This window comes from Podarcis pityusensis (assembly GCF_964106645.2).
Source record: "Podarcis pityusensis genome assembly, chromosome: 8".
Classification (NCBI taxonomy): domain Eukaryota; kingdom Metazoa; phylum Chordata; class Lepidosauria; order Squamata; family Lacertidae; genus Podarcis; species Podarcis pityusensis.
In genome coordinates, this window is record NC_138033.1 from 61,552,526 (window position 1) to 61,566,734 (window position 14,209).

Sequence of the window (14,209 nt, forward strand, 5' to 3'; positions counted from 1 at the left end):
ATGGCAGAAATGGGGGTGGGAATCACAATTCTAATTAAATTACACTGTTTCTAGGTTTATCAGGTGTATGCAAAAAGATCTCCTGAAGAAGTCTACAGGATCCTCAGATCTTTTGGGACTGACTTTGTGATCCTGGAGGACAGTATTTGTTATGAAAGAAGACACAGCAGGGGCTGTCGGCTGCGTGATCTTCTGGACATAGCAAATGGCCACGTAAGTACTGGAGCCTGCCTTCCTGTTTGCATTACAGTATTTGCAGGAACTCTGGCACAGGATCATCTCTCCCTGTAACACGCTGTGACTTTGTGGCCAACACAGTGCACTCCAGATGTTGTTAAACTCCAACTCCCATCAGCCACAAAGCAGCCTGGCAAATGGTTAGGGACGATGGGAGTTGTACCAACAGTAATTGGATGGTGTCTTGGTTGGCTGTCTTGCCTTAAATGCACAGCAAACATAGTGTGAAATGTACTATGAACCAGACAGCAGGACTATTATGTCACTGGGAAATCTAGCATTTATGTTCTGTTTGGAGTTTATAAAGAAGGCTGCAATCCTAATCCCACTTGCCTGTAAGCCCCATTGAATTCTGCTGGACTAACTTCTGAGTAGATGTAGTTAGAATTGTGCTGTAATCTGTGGTCAGGCGTTAGGATTGCCCATGTGAATTAATATAGGATTGAATCAAGTAAAGTACAACAGTAAAGTACAATGTGCCATACACTGAAAGCACATTTTTCCTCCAAAGAATCTAGGGAAATCTAGTTTGCCTCTCACACAGCCACAATTCCCAGCACCCTTAACAAACTGCAGTTTGTAACAAACTACAGGATTCTTTGCTGGGTGTGTGAGGTGCGTGTGCTTTCTGGTGTATGGTGTGTGGGCAGCTGTGGGCTTTTTTCTGACTATACAATGGCATCTGGTGCTTGTACAGCTTAGTGTGTTTCCTTTGTATTGCATTAAGAGAGCAGTTCATTGTTTTAGAATGTGGTAACAAGAAGATGTTTGAACAACCTTGTAATTTCTGTTACAGACCATGGATGGTCCTGGGGAGAATGATCCTGATTTAAAACATTCGCCACATCCTCGCTTCTGTGAGGAAATCAAACGAGACCTGCCTTCATACACAATGTATTTTGCTAAAGTATTTCAGAACAAAACGTTCCATGTTTACAAGCTCGCTAGACATAAAAAGACTACATAGCTTTGCTGTGACCGCAGCAGCTCATGCCAAGAGTTTACAGAAACGGTTCATGGAGCGGGGTGGAATCATTGTACACTGGGTTAAGTGTTTTACCTTTTAATTACTGTGATCATTAGAAAGGGTTTGTGCTGATAATGTTTTTATGTGTCCAGAAAGCTTTTCTAGACTACAGAAGGCTGGTTCAGAAAGGGCTCTGGTGCAGACGTTGTACAAGTGGTGTGGTGCAAGCTCCACCCTGACGTCTTCAGTGTCATGTGGGAGTGACTCTTTTGTGAAGCACGCTGGCACATCCCCCATGAAAACGATGCTCAACATACAGAGAAGGGGGGTGGAGTCTGAGACTTAGTCTCACCTGCATTGCACTCAAAGCATACTTACCCAGGACCTCTGTGGACCAGCTGTTGTGTCTTTCCATCTACTGCTAATCTAGGGGAGTCTGCTCAGGGTTCTGGCTTGCTAACATGATCCTGCTGATACCATTAGTGTCTTGTTGTTGCTTCTTCAGTTATTTTCCTTAGGGTGCTTGGGAACACCAATCCAAAAACATTTACTTGGGAGTAGTTTCTCCAGATTTTTCTTGGTGCTTTTTCCATGGTTGCTTAAGCATCACAGACTAATCTTCTGATGTCTCAGCCCTCAACCCGGATCCCAGAGCTTTGCTGCCAAAGTGCTTAGGGTGTATATACCAGTGACCTTTTCCTTTTCTAATGCTAGGACCCAGATGTGAGCTCTGTAATAGCCATCAGCAATGCAATGCTTTTGGTAACCTTCCCTTCACACGCACACCCTGCTCTCCCTTGCTTCTCTCTCAGACAGCACAGCTCTGAGGATACTTGGCCCTCTGCTGACAAGGATGGAGCTGCCAGTCTCTTAGCAGCCACTGTGCAGCTAAGGGCAAAGTAACCCAAGAACATCCCTGCGTACAGTTTTGCTCTTAGCAGGGACTAAAAAGTGAGGGTTTTCCCCAGCAGGGACAGCTATGCTGTTCTTGCCACAGCATTGTCTTTGTGCCATCGCTCATCCAACACCAGGTCCTTAATTTTTGCTGCAGGTTGATCTGCCCCAAAGCAAAGCTCTGGGCTTTGTATGAGTGCTGTCTCTGAAGACCATAGTCCAGCAAAAGGCTTGCGTCCGTCATTTGAACATTGCTCCCCTTCCTCATTATATGGTACTTCTCAAGCTCTCTTGACTTTCAAACATTTGTTGCTCAGCATTCCATTTGTAATGTTTAGTGGCTGCTTGTTTTACCTGCGGTTCCACACTTGATGACTGATTTTTGTGTGTGGTTTTCAAACTTCGAAGACTGGAGCATGTTGGGTTTCTTCGTTTTTCTTTCGATAATGTAGCATGTTGTGGCGTCCTTTCAGAGGAGCTTTTACAAACAAGCAAAATGCCCCCCCCCATGTCCCCTCCTGCATATTACAATGTTCAGTTACTGTATTCTGTTCTCCCAACCCCCTTCTAAGTGTGTCTTTTTAAGTAAGAATACCAAACCCAAGAGAAACACTGTCATGAGCTTCGTTATTAAAAGTGGTAGGATATATTGTGCTTTAAGGGAGATTTTTGCTTTATTGTATGTGACAAGTACTTACACGAACTGTTTCCTCTCAAAGATCCTCCCCTCTTCAATGTTTTCCCCCTCCTTACTTGGACAAAAAACAACAACCCCATGAATCATGTTCCTTATGTTGAAGCAAATAGATTTCACATTTTTGTACTTTTATGAAGACTATCAACTTTATAATGCTGTGCTTTTTTTATTAAAAAAAGTCACTGTGATGTTTTTAAAGCTAATTTTAACATTTTTATATGAGACTTATGGTAGGGTTGGTTTGGAAGTAGAACTTTCCCAATCACTACCAAGTAACTTGGCAGCTGTAGGCACAACCTTTATTAACTTCAAAGTCCCATTCAAATGCATGGGAGTTGGGCAAGGCCACAATCCATCTCCTGTTAACTCCATTTTTTCCCTGGTGTAATAATGGCCAGTGTTCACTTCTGGTGCAAAATCTGATGATAATCAAGTGCCTCTGGAAAAACATCAATAGGAAGCATATTTGGCCTGCTCAAATAGTTCACGTAAGAAAATTGTTGCAATTAATTCCTAACGATGAGAAATTTGCAGAGCTTCAGCTAGCCTCCCCCACATTTAATTAAATCAAGATGTGTAATGAGATTAAAGTTCCCCAACTGAGCTATGTTCCAGTTCCCAATGATTTAAACACTTTCCCCCTCTGCAGTTGTTCCTTGGTAAATTACTGCAGGGCTAGATACGGTTCTGTCACCCTCACACAAAATAATTTTACATTTAAGCGCAAGTATTCATTAAATAACACACAGGATCCTTCTGCGCTTTCATCCCACCACCACCAAAAGGAAAGCAGACTTTAATCAGCTCACACTTAAATCAAACCTGGAGGTGAGCCATGCAGGATTTTTTGATTTTTTTATTATTATTATTTTTAGTGAGGAAGCAAAGCCCCTGAATAATTCCTACTCTGTTTCCCTTAATGAGGTTGGAGCCCACTGCCGCTTCAACATAATACAATAATAAAACATTCTAATAAGTAGTAAAACTTTAATTAAGCCTGTAGTGATGTGTGCCTGATCTTGCTGGGAGCCTGGGTCAGCAGATTCCTCGCTGGTAATGCTGCATGCTAATTCCGGATAAGCACATCCCAGGCACGGTGGAGTGAGATAAGGTTGCCCTGTCCTTTAGAGGCAGTGGGCCTAATCAGCTGAGGATGCAGGCGCTCAGGGCCACTTTGCCCAGAACATTATGCACCTGTCTCCCAAGCAGCCCACACAGCCGCAGTATATCAGGCCTCATCTTATTTTAAGCCTTAAGCTTGGCCAGTGTGGAGGAGCAGGCAGAGATATGACAGCCTGCATGTGGTTCTGAGGTCTTATTGCGACTGCTGCAGACGCCTCTGTCATGGCATATGCAAAACGGGGGCATGGCCAGGTGGGCACTTGAGGTGCTGGCAGCTCACCACTCTAGTACCTGCTGCTTAACTTCAGCTTCCCCAGCAAGAATTCCGATGGCACTACTATCTTTTTTAAAAAAGAACACTGACCCATGCACTGTTTCAGTATTTTCACATCACATTTTTTATTACCAAATATGTATGATCAAATATTGCCATCTTAGAAATGCAAGCTTTTTAAAAAAAAAATCTGGAGCTGTCAGTTGTCCCACCCCACCCCATCCCCCGACCAAGCCAAATCTGACCTTGACTATAACAAAACAGTGTGAGAAGGCAATCTTTTTTATTGGGCCAACTAAAATACTGGATGCAAGTTTTTGGGTTGCACAGAACTCTCTGGTGGGCTTAGTGTGACCTTAAGAGGGACATGGTCAGTGGAGAAAGAGGGAGAGAGAGAGAGAGAGCGCTGCTACTTGGGTCATTAGAATGATGGAGCTGGAGCTGCATTAAGGGTGTTAAAAGGGAAATTTCATTTTCTTTGTAATGTGCCTGATACCTGCAAAGCAATTTCAGGGGTCTGGGTGGCTTGGTGTTGTTGTGGGAATGTTGTAGGCATCAGGAATAGCCTTTGAGATGCTGGGTGCCAAATGGTTTTTGTTTGCTTTGCTCCTGTAGTTATCAGTACTTGAGGGCTGTTAGAATGTGCCAGGGGTCCCTTTCCTGTCTAATATTCCTTCCTTCCTTCCTTCCTTCCTTCCTTCCTTCCTTCCTTCCTTTGCATCCTTTCCAGTCATGGAAGTGTACCCCACCACCCGCTTCATTTTAATTTAAGGAAGGAAGGAAGGAGGAGGTTCAGAAGTAAGGATTGGCCAGTAGGTTGGCTGGTGAGTCGCCATCCTGTGCCTTTTGTCTGCAAGCACTCAAGGCTACACAGTGCTGGCACCTTTTTTTCTAGAAGAAAAGCACTGATTTAAAGTGTGGCATTTAATGTAATAGCTTCATGGTGAGTACCAGCACTGTATTACTAGAAGAAAAGCAATGGTTTCCCCCACATCCTTACTTGAACATGCACAATTGGAAGGCAGGTCTGACAACCTGAAAAAGCCCCAACATCAGGGATTGTGGAATAAATCCAAGCAGCGACGTGTATAATGTGTCTGACACAATCATCAAAGGAAGTTTGAGGGACGCTTAGCAAATAAGTCCCTCAAACTTGGGCAGTACATGGGGAGGAGGAGTTGGGAATGGTAGGGAACAGAACCCTAGAAAGCTGAATTCAGAACCTTGCAGGCATTTACCCTGTTTCTCAGCATGCTGTGACTGGGTGGCTTCCTTTTACAGCGCAAGAGTCACACCTGCCCTTGGCCCCCATCCGTTGGGAGCTGCATCCCATCAGTTAGCATGGCCAAAACTGGGTGCAGCCACCACACACTAAAGCAGGAACACACACAGGCACATAGCCCACCTGCCTCAGCTGATCCATGAAGAAAGAGCTATCGTCTCACCACTCAACAAATGATCAGTCTGATGTCTGGGAACGGCATGATTTACATCGCCTCCAAGGTCCTGGGCTCTGCCCAGCCTGTGCTGTGTACAGCCAGCTCACAACTTGTGTGCATTTAACTTGCACAATCGCAGCTTTACGCTCTTGGTGGCCGGCCAGCACACAGTCACCCAAATTAAACATACACAAGGCGGAAAGCTTAAAAGCGGTTTCCACATCACGTTTTCCTGCCGTGGAAAAAGCTTTTAAGGTCTCCACCTTGCTATCTGGTTCTGGGAAAGTCTCACATTGTCTCTGGGAGGCTCCAGTGAGATCTCAGGAGCCTCCCAGAGCTGGTATGAGAGCCTCCCATAGCCCGTTAAGCAAGGCAAAGAGCTTATAAGCTCTGCATTGCTTGGGTGGCAAGGCTCACATGGTGTACTGGCTCCAGAAAGGTAGGGGTGGTTGCATTGGAGCGGTTCTGGGGTGGTTTTGGCTACACACAATTTTGGCTTTACACATCATCTCCTGCACTTATTGAGGCTATAGCTATTGTGATCTGAATCTAACTCCCAAGCAAGTTGTGAGTCATCTGTATTTATTTTCACTTTTCTGCTGCAACCAAAACTGGAGAAGTCGGGGGGGGGTGTCCCCTGTTTTGAGGGAAGCAGGTCAAGCCCTTGAACTTGGGGTTAGAAACTACAGCATAGGAGGGAACTGTAGGAAGGGGGCACAGCTGTAGAATTCATAAGCTGCCAAAGATTCAAGTCTAGCTGTGAGCTAGTTTAGCGACAGGGCTAGTTCCCATTCTGGGAGCAAAGATTGCGGGTTTTCATGCTGCTTCAGGTCAGTTTTTCTTCTTCTTCAGTATTGCATTCCCTTAGTTCAGGCCTGTACAATTTATGACCCACCAAGCCAAGTGTAACACACCAGCCATGCCTATTGGCCCACCAGATGATCAGCAAATCTGCCTGTCTTTGACTGCAAACCTGAGCGGGACTGGGTGGGGGGGAACATGGCTGATGAATTGCATTTGTTGAGCTGGCCTGGGAAGCCTGCCTTTAGCACATGGGATGAGAAATCTGTAGCCCTCCAAATGTGGTTGTACTCAATGTTCATCAGACCCAGCCAGAGTGGCCAGTGTTTAGCAATGATGGACACTAGAGTCCCAAGTGAAAGGCCACATGCTAGCCATCCCCGTTCCTCACTGTGCCATCTGTAACATTCTGCTACCAAATGCATGCCAAAAAAAGTTGTTTATTATTAAACGTGATTCTCTTCTCGCTTGCAAGAAACACTTGCATCCAACCTGCAAGCTACTTGCAGTGCAATCCTAAACGGTGTTTACACAGAAGTAGATCCAACGGATGTCCAGTGGATCTACTTCCAAGTTCAAACCCAACTTGTTGCCACCCTTGTCTGCTCCTTGGCCCCTTAGTGTGGAAGAAAAGGTTACTCTACATTTATTCAGAAGAGAAGTTTTCTATACAGTTACAGTAAAAGTGAAATTGTCAGTCTGTGGAGCTAAAAAGTCAAAAGGAGGCCAATATGAACATGAGGAGACACACATCTTCAATATTTTTGCTGGTTAACACTTCACCGTGCAGGCATTTTATAAGATGCTGTACTGAGATGCATGAATATTGTCTTCTAAATAAAGTTTGATCTGCAAATCAAAACCTGTTGCCATCTGTCCTTTTTAAGGCAGCCATTTAAAAACCTGTTTCTCTTGTTGTTGCTCACATCCTCTGTCAAAAGCAGCTCATTCTTCTGCCAAAAGAAGCTTTTTGACCTTGTCTTAAGCGCCTTAACATGCTGAAAGGAGTTAATATTTATTTAAATCATCTTTGGGCTTTGACAGCTTGTAAGAGTAGCTTTTATTGAATTTCCAAGTTAAATGATTTAGCAGTAGCATTTTTTCCCCCTGCCATTGCTGCCTGGCGCACTTAACTTTTGTGAGGTTAGCAGCTTGTCTGAGGAAGTTATTTGGATAGCGTTAAATAGAAGTTGCTTTCTGATCCATGGGGATCCATTGCTGCTTTTTCCCTTTCCTCCTAATGGTGAATTTCTCAATAGTTTTGAAACTTTATATGATAGAAAGAAGCAGGTCTCTTGTCAGGGAAGCCCAGCCAAAAGTAATTGCATGTGGCATGCGGCCTTATTTGAATTTTGAAAGGTTGGTCTAGGACAAGGGTTTAAAAATACAGTATTGCTGAGATCTCATGGATAAGCATGGCTTGTCTTCAGTCAAAACCACTGCCTTGTTTGACTAGTAAAGTGATTAAAAGTTTGTAGTGTAAAGCAAGTGCAAGCTAGGAACTCAAACTAGATTGGGTTGATGACGGTCTATGTTGGATGTAATTGCTTCAGGAAACCTATTTCAGAAATAATTGATCTAGTATGAGCCTCTGTAGAGCAGCAGTATTACTCAAGAGCACGTTTACTATACTGTCAGGAAAGCTGGCAGTGACCCTTTTTACACCTCCAGAGGTGGAGGTTGGGAGGTTGCCTAGAAAGTAAAGGAAACACAATAGCTTGGGGTCCAGGGGGTGACAATAAGCTGTTGCAGTAACCATGAGCTACTGTGGCTAGCACAGCTCCCATCAGGGAGCTGTGCTAGCTACATCAGGTGAAGGGAGTGGTCTGGTTACTAAGGTGTTCATATTAAATAAAATGCAGATCCATGAAGCTGAGCTAGCTGGACAAACTTCATCAAAGGAGTGGCATGCAGCCATAGTCTTTAGGGTATGTAGCACAGAACAATTGTTAACCTGTATCGGGAATATCTTTGGTAGCATCTGGTAAAAGGTGGTACAGTGGCTTGTGTTCCCTCTGCTAGCAGCACACAGGAAGATAGGAAATGGTGTGATAGCAAGTCAGAGCATTGGTCCATCTGGCTTAGTATTGTCCATGCTAATTGGCATGACTCCCCAGGATTTCAGATGGGGGATCTTTCCAAGACCTACCTGGAGATGGCAGGGATTGGACTTGGGACCTTCTGCATGCAAACTGTTTGCTCTGCTGCTGAGCTACAGCCCTTTGCAGCTGGTATAAGGAAATCATGCCTGACTTTTTGGGGGAAACAGTTGATTGCATCACTGAGGCCACCAGGCTCAGAAGTCTCAACTTATTTTTAGTTGCTGCAGTGTCTACTCTTAAGGCATGTAAAAGAGTACACTTCATTCCTGGGACGACGCTCTGAGGGTTGCCTCAGTGCCACAGAACTATGTTATCTGTTGACTTTCATTTTGTAGAAATGGTGGTTGGAAACTTATGAAAACCAATAGAGCTTGACAGGTTGACAGATTAAATACTAATATATAGAAGATTATTTAAATTGCAGGCCTATACACAATTTGTATAGGAAATAGAATTGTTGTTGCTACATGTTAGCCTGTAAAGAGCTTGGCAGGAGATTAGTTAAAGTACCAGATTACTGAAAATCCAACTACCTAGGGACATACTTATTTCTTTTCTCTTTCCCCCTCTTTCCTGTCAGCTGCAGGACTTCTAATAATCAGGTCTGCTGGCCTCTTTCTTGACAATGCCACAACTCCCTTGCATAGGCTTTTAAGGAAACGAATAGGCAAGTCCTGCAAGGCAGAAAGCAAGTACTTTTTGACTGCTGCATGGAACATGCAACACAGTTGTGGTCATGAAATACTGGAAGCGTGGCAGGAATAACAGTCTCCATTAAGAGGAAGATGACAGCCCCTGCCATCATTTCACCTTGCAGAGTTGCATGAATAGCTGGAAATGCTTTTCACATCTTCACTTAGTAAGAAGGCTGGAAGGTGCTCAAAATGGGGTGGGATGCCACGCAAGTTCTTTTAAGATTGACATACCACTCTTCCATTTCTGTTCAGGCAGACATTCTTGAGTCTAGCCTAACCATCCCACATCATCATTTCCCTCACACTTTGAAAACTGCATCCCTAACAGGGTGGTTCATACCTAGGAAGCTGCCTCATACCAGGCAAGATTGTCCATCTCACCCAACAGCGTCTCCTCTGCCTGGCAGTGGCTTTGTGGTTCTCTCTGACACAGGGTCTTTCCCCTCTCCTGTCACCTGCTTGTACTCTTAACTGCAGATGCCAAGGATGGAACATAAGACCTTCTGCATGCAAAGCATGAACCCTGAACTATGATCGCTCCACGCGTGCTTTGGTAACCTTGAGGCTTATGTGCCATCCAGATAGATCAATATGGCTTGGGAAGCTGCAAAGGCAGCGTAAGTCAGGGAGGAGGACCTATGACCCAGTAGATACTGTTAGACTGTACCTGCCATTATCCCCAAGCATTGGTCATGCTGGCTGGCATCAATGAGAGTTGGGAGTCTCATAACTTCTAGAGGACCACGGGTTCTGACCCCTGCCACGTAAAATATCAGCTCTTCTGCAGAACCAGGTGAGCCTTTGAGAGGACTTGATGTCCATTTCTTCTGGTGTGAACCAATATCCTTCAGGGTGCATTCTGCAGGCACTACTAGCCATGTTTCCTCCACAGTTGGGAGGCAGGAATTCTTCTGAATATCATCTGCTGGGAACCAGAGGGAGGGAGAGTGCTCTTCTGTTCAGGTTCTGCTTGCAGGTTCCCCTCAGACAATCTGGGTGGCCAGTGTGAGGACAGGATGCTGTTCTGGGTGGGTCATTGCCCTGCTCCAATAGGTCTCTTCTTACAGTTCTCTCTTTGTCCTGCAGTAGTCACCTGAGTCAAAGAGAAAATCCATCTGTCCAAGGACTTAAGTCACACCTTCAGTTTCTTGCACCAGAGTCTGGTCTGAAATGAACCAGAAATTGTGGTTTGGGTGAGTGAAATACTTTTGAGCCAGGCTGTGTGTTGAAAACCACATTTTTATTCTGCACAGCACACCAAGGGAGTAAATAGCACGTTACAGGCAAAGGAAATAGTCTAAATTGGCCTGAAAAATGCCATCAAATGATAGCATATCCTACTGAGAGTGGCTGGGATTTAGATGAATGGATAAGAAGCAGTAATTAACACTGAGCAATGCCTTGATGCATTTTGAGCAGCAGGAGATTGGGGGAGGGATATCCATTTCTGCCTTTTCCCCATAGTCTTGTTTGGTACACTGAAAAAGCACACGATGCTCAGCAACACTATTCGCTCAGTTTTCTGGAAGTGGGTTGTTACATTTGGACGAGCTTTATTGCCTGTACAGGTGAAAAATATTCACAAAGGACTATTCAACACCTGTGAGCTATGATAGGTAAAACCATGTGAACTTGCCCCATTATTTAAGGATGGGCATGCCACGTCTCAAAAGGTAAGTTCCATGGAAAGCCATATTCTTCCAGTACGTATATGAATTGGCATCAAACATTGGAAGCATCTTCCTGGTTAACCAACTGTGGTACAGCACTGATCCCAACAAGACAGAATTTCCTCTTTAAAACAAAAAAACGGCTTCCACATATGCAAAGATTTAAGAATATGCATTGCCCTAAACTTGCTTTGCAAGGTAAGTGAAAACAACTTGATCTTGACCTTTTCTGTTGGCTCTGATCCATGATTCAGAAACAACTACAACTCTCCCATTTCTTGAAGACCACAGTCTGAGAATTGTGGAGGTAAGAATAATGTTGCAGGATTTACAGAGAGATGGCTAAATAATTTCTAGTATCCTCTCAACCTCAAAGGAAAGTGGGAGCAAGTTCTTGAGCTTTTTATCATTAGAAACTATGAAGAATGACCGGCTTGACGTGAAGACCACACAAGCTCTTTATCTTTGTGTTTCTTTTGAAACTCGTATTGAAAAAGCATTTGGGGAAAATCTGGGTATATATGGTCTCCTATGAAAACGTTGGTCTCCACTGTAGCTTAATACATGCTTGAAAAATTGGACTTAGGAACTTCTGGAAATGTTATTTGGTGCCCTGCCAAGCACTTTTCAATCTCCATTACCCGTCTCTCAGTACACTTGTTCATTCCCTCCCCGTGGACAGATGATCTTCCATTTTCTGATTCCCCCCCTCCCCGAACAAATGAAGCGTAGAAGAAGAGAGATATAACGTTATGAGGAAAGTCAGAGAGATGAGGGGAATTTATGAATAATCTAAGGAACACTCGTAACTTGGAGATGTCCTTTTTTTGTAGAGCCGAGGGAGCAGGGTAAGGTTCTTTGGGCTTCACATGTTGGCAGAACGAAATCTAACTTTAGAATTTTTAAGTCCGCAGTCCCTTTTCGCTCACTGCACAGCATTTACTCAGAATAGCTAAGTAGAAATGCAGACTCGAGATAAGAAGATTGAAATGTACTGCAGAGGCAGAGCCTTCTTCACTTTCGATATTAGTGGTTTAGCAGAAAAATAAACCACACCAGCATCTGAGCTAGTCAAAAGAAAATGATTTTTTAAAAAGGACTGATTAGTGTGTAGCAAATCATACCATAACACCATTGCTCCTAACGGAAGGGTTTCTCCCACATGCATTTCAAAGGCATTTATCCTCCACCAGACAATTTTTGTTTTTTGCAGAAGCAATGGCCGACACTGGGGCGTTATTCTCTATGACGGTTTGTCAGACGGCAGAATCTGGGCTCTGCTATTCAATTAAGGAAAAATAAACAGACACGTGCAACCAAGCTTTCCTTTGACATGGCTTGTTGACAAATTTGTGGCTACATTATTTCAAGCTTTACAAGAAGCTTGGTTTTTTTGGGTGGGGGGACATGAATCAGGGCAATTAGGACAGGGCTCTGAAAAAGAAAAGGCAGTCCAAGGCTATTCCAGGGATAGAGGCAGTGTAGACATAATACTGGTTTTGAATCCTACCCCATGTAAGAACCATGCAGTGGGGAAGGGCTTTAGCTCAGTGAGGTCTCATCCATGTTTCCTCTTGTCCTGTGTTTTCTTCTGCTTGTCCTGTTCTTTCTAGGGAAAGTAGCGGGGCAAATGAAAAACATCTCAGACCTGTGCTTAGAAAGCACAGGATAAGTGTGGACAATAATAATAATAATAAATTTTATTATTTATACCCCGCCCATCTGGCTGGGTTTCCCCAGCCATTCTGGGCTGCTTACAACGTTATCTAAAAACACCAACTCAGAGGGCATCTGCTTTGCATGTGAAATGTTCCACATTCAACCCCAGGAACCTCCAGATCGGGCTGAGAACGTCCCTTGCATGAATAGGTTTGAATTAGTGTAAGGCAGCTTCTTAGTTCCCTCTCTCGTTGAAAACTAGCAAAGCAAGAAGAAAGGGTCTAGCCAGCTCTCTGTCTCCTCCTCTCATTTTTTTACCTGTATGAAGTAGTTAAGGTTCGGGAGGGGGGTTACATGGGGGACACAGACGGTATCTGCCATCTGATGTGGTACAATCAACTTTAGCACCTTAAATAGGTACCGCTCCAGTGGGAAGGTAAACGGCATTTCCATGCACTGCTCCGGTTCACCAGAAGCGGCTTGGTCATGCTGGCCACATGACCCGGAAGCTGAACGCCGGCTCCCTCGGCCAAAAAAGCGAGATGAGCACTGCAACCCCAGAGTCGGCCACGACTGGACCTAATGGTCAGGGGTCCCTTTACCTTTACCTATGCTCCACAAGCAGGACGTGCAAACAGATGTTGCGCTACGCTGCAGCCTTCCTCTCTAAGGGAAGTCTGCCTATCTTGGATGCCAGCCAGCCATTCCACCTTACCTTGCCTCCCACCACACCCTGTCCTCTTCATCTTCCAAGCAGACAACATTCTGTGGCCACTGAGCATATTTAGCCCTCATTGTGCCTCCCTCCCTCATTACGTTTTTTCACCCTCCTCAAAAAAGAAAAGAAAAAATGATTTTGTACTTCTGCAAATCTAGGGGTGCTTATGAAGTGGGAAGAAAATGCCCCATTGCAAAGGTAAGTCCAGAGGTAATAGACCAAGCAGCTAGCAAGAAGTCCACAACTGGTTTCATGTTACACAATATTGTATCTGTCAAATATGCCATCTCCTGCTACAACAATATTTGGTTGTTTATGGCTGTCCTTACTTTGAAGTCTTTGGAACCACACATGGAACAACAACTCTGGGGAACAATTTCTCATCTGGACTGTTTCAGTGGCAAAAACCATGTCTTATGAAGGTAAAAAACCCACAAAAAACTAATTTCAGTGTGTCATGTCCAGGTGCAAGGTGGTGTTCCCTCCGAATCTGGGGAAGGGCACACAGGAATTTAACCAAGTAACAGGCACGGGCTTCTGGGAGTATTGAAAACAAGTCACACACACCCAAGTTAAAAGACTGTTATTGCCAAATCCATAGCATGGCTCTTCTAGTAATTTTGAAAGGAAAGAAGCTTCATTCCAACTTGGTACACTGATTAAAAACCACAAAGTACAGATTTTACAACTTATTGCAAGAGGTGCACATGACTCAGGCCAGGTATCAGCCCCTGCAAAGTGTTGAGACAGTCTCCTGCTTCCAACTATGAAGATGGAAAAAGCTATAGGGACAAAGCACCTGTTCTTGCAACCAATACAGATGTTGTTTCTTTACATTTTTATCTTTCTGCAATGGTTCTTTGGTTGCCTCCCACTCTAAGTTTAATTCTGTCCTTTCTTTCTCAACCTTTAAAAGACAATGATCTATGTATAT

General features: G+C 44.2%; 2 protein-coding genes across 4 annotated transcripts in view; one reads left to right on the forward strand and one right to left on the reverse strand.

Moving 5' to 3' along the window:
- The window catches only part of DPY19L3 (dpy-19 like C-mannosyltransferase 3), a 40,714-nt gene extending 33,421 nt beyond the window's left edge, over nt 1–7,293 (forward strand). For all 3 annotated transcript variants that reach the window (XM_081015526.1, XM_081015528.1, XM_081015527.1), the window contains 2 exons: nt 55–213; nt 1,034–7,293. In XM_081015526.1, the coding sequence (XP_080871652.1) occupies nt 55–213; nt 1,034–1,204 (330 nt within the window). In that variant the 3' untranslated portion in view covers nt 1,205–7,293. The remainder of the gene's footprint in view (nt 1–54; nt 214–1,033) is intronic.
- A 3,160-nt stretch (nt 7,294–10,453) lies between these two features.
- The window catches only part of LOC308482417 (neural-cadherin-like), a 92,437-nt gene continuing 88,681 nt past the window's right edge, over nt 10,454–14,209 (reverse strand). The window contains exon 34 of the mRNA XM_081015488.1: nt 10,454–12,507. Within this exon, the coding sequence (XP_080871614.1) occupies nt 12,446–12,507 (62 nt within the window). The 3' untranslated portion in view covers nt 10,454–12,445. The remainder of the gene's footprint in view (nt 12,508–14,209) is intronic.